Source organism: Salvia splendens, chromosome 17 (genome assembly GCF_004379255.2).
Source record: "Salvia splendens isolate huo1 chromosome 17, SspV2, whole genome shotgun sequence".
NCBI lineage: Eukaryota > Viridiplantae > Streptophyta > Magnoliopsida > Lamiales > Lamiaceae > Salvia > Salvia splendens.
This window is the reverse complement of record NC_056048.1, coordinates 4,809,697-4,815,696: the sequence shown is the minus strand read 5'-3', so window position 1 is coordinate 4,815,696 and position 6,000 is coordinate 4,809,697. Positions and strand designations below refer to the sequence as shown.

At 37.9% G+C, this 6,000-nt stretch overlaps 1 protein-coding gene across 3 annotated transcripts; it reads right to left on the bottom strand.

Moving 5' to 3' along the window:
* Positions 1-285: 285 nt before the first annotated feature.
* LOC121775070 (uncharacterized WD repeat-containing protein C2A9.03-like) lies at positions 286-5,292 on the bottom strand. Of its 3 annotated transcripts, none has more exons than XM_042172035.1 (10): positions 4,842-5,292; positions 4,300-4,477; positions 4,007-4,165; positions 3,800-3,886; positions 2,742-2,876; positions 2,524-2,634; positions 2,130-2,221; positions 1,901-2,006; positions 1,170-1,256; positions 286-1,010 (listed from the first exon to the last, which is right to left on the bottom strand). In XM_042172035.1, exons 2-10 carry the CDS (start codon positions 4,435-4,437, stop codon positions 597-599), a joined length of 1,329 nt encoding a protein of 442 aa, XP_042027969.1. In that variant the 5' UTR covers positions 4,438-4,477; positions 4,842-5,292; the 3' UTR covers positions 286-596. The 3 variants fall into 3 exon arrangements, with proteins under 3 accessions (XP_042027969.1, XP_042027967.1, XP_042027968.1); XM_042172033.1 differs by having other exon boundaries at positions 4,007-4,174; positions 4,842-5,287; XM_042172034.1 differs by having other exon boundaries at positions 4,007-4,174; positions 4,300-4,462; positions 4,842-5,287.
* Positions 5,293-6,000: the final 708 nt, after the last annotated feature.

The window sequence follows — 6,000 nt, the reverse complement described above, 5'->3', positions numbered from 1 at the left end:
CTCCAACCATTACAAGAAATGCATATCAGGATCTAGATGCATCCACCCTAATTACATCATAATTGTGATTAATATACCCTAAATGAGATGAACAAGTGTGATAATGAGTTCAATTAGGGCAGATGCACCGATCATCCGGCCAACAGACTGTTAAGCAATGCATCCGCATCCGCCTGAGGCTTTTCCCCGAAGGAATGGCCGTATATTGAGGCTTCACATTCATTAAGGTTAACAGATAAAAACAATGAACACTAATCGCGGTTAACAGATAAAAACAATGAACACTAATCGCAGACAGTCAGCATTCTTTACTCCCAAAAAAAAAAGTTAAATGGTACAAATTGAATTTTTCATATACACATCACCAAATGACATTTCCAGACAGGACTAGCCTTGATTCAACTTGAGGCAGCATCATAAAACATTCAAGGCACCTTATATATACTGCTCCGTCACCGGTTGGTGTTATTTGATGACACAACAGTTGGTCCAAGATACAGCACACACTGACCCATCTTCAGACCAGACCTCTTCCAGGTGGCCAGAGAGATGCTACATTGTTTCTCCTCAACAATCGACGAAGAAATCCAAGATATTCACATTAAGGAGTCGAGATATGAATGGTTTCTACACCGGTTGTATTGAAGAAGGCTACCGTAGGTGCGATCCCATACCCCAATGAATAGGGATTCAGTATCAGGGCTGAAAGAAACTCCAGATATCTCACCAAAAAAGTCAATCTCTTGCTCTTTCTCAAAACCATTTTGCACATCATACACGTGAACAAAGTCAGCTGGTTCGGCCATGGCCATGAACTGGCCATCGGATGTGAATCGGATGGATCGAATGGCCCCCAGATTTCCTTTCAGTACAGCAACTGACTTTGATAGGTTTCGAGCATCCCAGACTCGGCATGTTTTGTCCTGGTTCCCCGTAGCAAACATGTAGCCATTTGGATGCCAAGCAGAGGCAAAGGAGAAGTCCAAATGCCCACGAAGAGACCCGATGGTCTACAAAAAAAAAGGTATAGCACCAAAATATAATATCATCAAATAAAAGCACGACCTCATCCACAGCAAAAAAAAAAAAACAACCAAGACATTCTGCGTTATGATTGCCTATGTTCTTAGTGGCTAATAGCAATTGATAAAAGAACTAAAATATGCTACCTTCCCAGTTTGTGAATCAACGAGCATCCCGACAGGATTGTCGCCAACAATAGCAATAATCTTGTTATCCGGACTTAGAGAAGTGTGCTGTAAAGAAAATCATCGGGTCATCCTTGTGCATATATATACCACAGCAACATCTCGCATGCACAAACACATGGGAGGCAGACTAAATAAAAGAGCATGTCCACACACAGATACAATACAATGTTTAGCACATAAATCTCATAATTATAGCATTTTGTTAATCAAAGTACTTCTTCCACAATCTTCTACATGCTAAAACCACTTGAATATATGTCCAAGATAGCAACTTCATAAGAGGAATAATCTTGTACAGCATATGAAACTATGGCCATGCATCTAACACACCACAGCTAATGTGAACTCGACCCAAGAACAATATATCACAGAAGTAACTGTGGAGAAGTAACTTTACAGTACGTTAACCAGTCTTCAAAAGATAACCATTCAAACTTTCAGGAGTGTGATTTATATAATGACAGAGCAGACAAAATACAATATATTTTAGCAACATGATCAAACAGGTTCCCTAGACGATATAACTGTATCTTTCTAACTCTGGCAAGTTTTGTGAAGTAGCTAGTCAGTTTTTTCTGTATTGTCCACAAAAGATATCACAAGTTCTAACAATTTGAAAATAAAATGTCAATGCGTGGAACTTTTATCCAATTATAGCACATTTATAAGCTATAACAAACTGAACTTACATTTACAGGAAACGGGTAAGAGAAATGTCTAACAAGCTGAAATTTTTCCAAATCAAAATCCCGCACTCCACAATCATTATTTGATGCTGTGAAATGAACAGCGCCACTGAAAGCATTTCAAACGAATAAGTTCCAGAATATGATTGGTGAATGTAAAACATCATAGAATATATAAATTCCTGGTCCAGAGGCTATCAAAGGCATAATATAAGTTGAGAATAAAGCTAACCTTGGACCATCATAGATCTCAATTGCATTTGTGATAGCATTATCATCATAAGTTGTCCTTGTGCAAAAGCTAACACCAGGTCTATCTAGATACTGCATCACAAAGGAAAATCCGTTCAACAATAAAGAGACAAAAGAAAGATTCAAAACATAAACACAGTATGCATCCTCAGTACACTAGCATCTCAGCATGCATATGATCTGCAAACCAGTGGAAGATACTTAACAAGCACAGATTGAGCAGAGCCTCAAATTTTTGAGAAAAAAAAAACAATCAAGGTTATACTATAACAGCCAATAACACAACTATTAGTAGTAAATTGCATAATATGAAAATTCAATCCGAGCAGAAGGCAAAGCAGAAAAATAATAAAGCTTTCATGGGAGAGAATTACCTTGCAAATGAGCTCACCCTGGAATCCCCCAGCAATCAACAAATTGTCACAGACAGCCAGAGTACTTACTTGAGTTTGAGTAAATCCTTCTAGTAGGCTTCCAGGGTGTTTCTATAAAAAGAGATACACAAGTCAGCAAAATTATGGAGTACATAAAAAGGAAGCATGAAGCCCAAACTTTAATTACTAAACAAATGATCATTTAGGAAGAGGTGTACCTCTGATGGAGCCACATGCCCAGAGACATTAAGAACTTCAGTCTTTTTGGAACTTAATGAAGACCAATGAATTATTGAGTAATGCGACATGAGGTAAACATCATGCTTTGACGTTGACCAAACGAGGTTCCTCAACTGCAATAACAGTTAACAGGCAGAAACTCAGAAAACATGTATTCAACATAAATATAACCAACAATGATGCTCAATATATGGCAATGTTATCAAATAGCGGATATGGCGGCGCCATGGTGCTATGGCATGGCGTTCTGTGGTGGAAATGCCATAGCAACATGGCGCTGCCATAGCACCGCCATATCCGCCATTTGACAACATTGCGTGTGTACTGCATTTAGGAATGGGGCATTATGCAAGAAACATGGATGTTAGAGCTGTATTTTATGCTTTATTAATTGTTTTAAGAGTTTTAGATGTTATATTTTTGTTATTTTTCAATTTTTGAATTATGTATGAATAATAAGTATTATTTTATTTATTTAATTATTGACCGCCATATCCGCCATACTAATACGCCATATCCCTGTGGCAGTTTTTAGGCGAACCGCCATAAGCCGCCATACGAGATTGATAACACTTATATATGGTATCTCCAAAAAGAAAAGCAACGATGCTCACCAGATATTTTTAAAATATTCATGATTATGCATAGCATGTTCTTATGCATCTAATTGAATCTCATTGTGAAACTGGATTTACAAGAAAAGTGGAGAATCATAGTATTGTGCCAGTGGCAGTGGCCATCTATTTAGCTTTACATTTAACATTTTAACTTTGTCAAATGTTCTGTAACAAATCAGGACGCACATCCAAACACATCTAACATGAGAAAACTCGTCATGGAGGCAGAAGATCATTACATCATTGTACATTTGTACACTTCAAATTCAATTTTACTCTCAGCCCGAACAGAAAAGAAGATCAAAGACATAATGTTCAATCCAATTATTTAGCTGGTACCAAGCACTTACGGTCATTAGAAAGAACAGCGAACAGCAAACAGCAAACATCAAACATCAAAGAGGAACACAACCAATTACCTGAAAATGAAGAATGGTTGATTTTACTGATCTGGTGTTCTGCCAGAATTCATAATATGCTCCACCTTTCCTAGTTACTTTGCATTCCTAAAAAACCCACAAAAGTTAGTACCACTTTTAGAATCAATAAAACAATAGTTTATACATTTTCTAGAAGCACAAAAGCAATCTAACTCTGTTCAGCTACCATATAAGACTAATTATTACCTTTTCTGATTCCTCACCGGAGTGGAGTACATTCTCATAATTCTTGTACTGTTCTAGTCTAGTCTGTCTATACTTCTCCCTAGTTATGCTTAGCCTCTCCCATGGAATTCCTTGGATATCCTTCCCTCTCCGAGCCTCAGCAGCCGATGTATCAGTGATCTTATTGTCCTAATCCAACATTCAAGTTATCACATATCGCCAATAATAAAAGTATAAAACCAACAGGCAATAACAATTGAAAAGATTATAGTGATATCAACAATCATAAAATTTGAAGGTGCTATTGAACCAACCAAATTATCATGTTCATCCTCATCCTCAGATTCTGTGTCCCCTCCCATTATTCGACCAGCAAAATACATATCTTCTTCTACTTCTCCCATTTCATAGTCAGCAGGCGCATAATCCATTTCTTCCACTTGATATGACATTTATCCAACTTCAGTTACCAGGTAACTACAAGGAAAGTAACTAAAAATTATAATTAGATTGCATGCACAATCTCCAACCATCCCAGAAACTGAAAAATACCTACGAACTAAACATTAACATAAGCACCCCAACAGAAAGCATCAATTCAAACATTAAAATCTTGACCAATAACTCAAAAGGCCGAAAACAAATAAAGAAAACATTTTTCGAATTGAAAATTCAAGTATACTTGAAATAAAGTAGGAAATTGAAACCAATTTGAAAATTGAAGGGTTACAAGAAGCCAATTCAAAGTGAGCATTCACTACCGAACCCTAAGCAGCAAAGAAAGTCAAAATATGGACAAAATAAACCTATAATCTACAAATCAACATCACAACGCAGAAAATTAAACTGTACTCACATAAAAAAAAGCGGAATTGAAATGAAACGTTTAATCCTCGCTTCCAACTCGTCCAATTTCCGATTTTTCCACGGGAGAAAGATCGAATCCTCGAAGATAATTGAGCAACAATCAGAGCCACGGGGACTCCGATGGAGAGGATTACAGAGAGATCTCTGCGGGTTCGATCAAAGAGCGCATCCGATCTGGAGCTAGCTCAATTTTCCAAAAGGCACTTAAATTATGATATACTCCGACTCAATGGGGCGGTAAATTTCTTAGTTTGATCGCGGTAAAAGAGAGAAACGGAAAAGGCATTTAAAATGAAGGTTGATAATGCAGAATGAATGAAGAACATTTCGTAAAAATGGGAATTGGGAGGGTAATTTTGAGAAGAAACAAAATACTCGTAGTAGAAGTGGATTTAGGCTTGCGAATTACTGCAATGGAGAATTGCAGCTCTATTGCGATGGAAATGGAAATCAATGTATTTGGCCCACCACGAGATAAGAAAGGTTTTCTAGCAATATTTTTGGGCTGACATGTGGGATTATACCATTCAAGGGCATCCTCAATCCCGTCCGGGGCCGAGCCTCGAATTCCGTCCACGTCATCATTCTCCTTTTTTTCTTTGCGGCATGCCACAACTCCTATAACTCTAAATGTCTCACTTAAGACACAAACATTATATTGCACTATTCACAATTTTAAACTATTTGACTCTTAAAGTTGAAAACGTTGAATAACTATAATTCCCAAAAAAATCATTGTTCATTCAGAAATTAATAATTACAAACCTTAGCAATTAAAAAAATTATAAATCCTAAAAACTACAAGTCCTAAAATTCCAAAAAGTGCAATTCCTAAAAATTGAAAAAGTTGAACAATTATATTTTTTAAAAATTCATAGGAGTAACGTAGAAGAAATGAAAATGTGGTGGAGCATAGATATGAAAATAAAATCAAAAATCAAATTTTTATAAATGGTGTTGGGTCCGACCTGTGCGCCTGCAACGCTGGGACGGGTCGCGACCAGGCACGTCCCCAGTGCCAACAACACCGGACGGGCCGCAGGTGGGCTCTGCCCCGTACCTCTCCACTGTCCCCGAGCGCGGTCTAGAGCGCGCCTCCACCACCTCCAACGCGCGCGGCCTTGGGTCGGATCCCAGGTGTGGTCCGA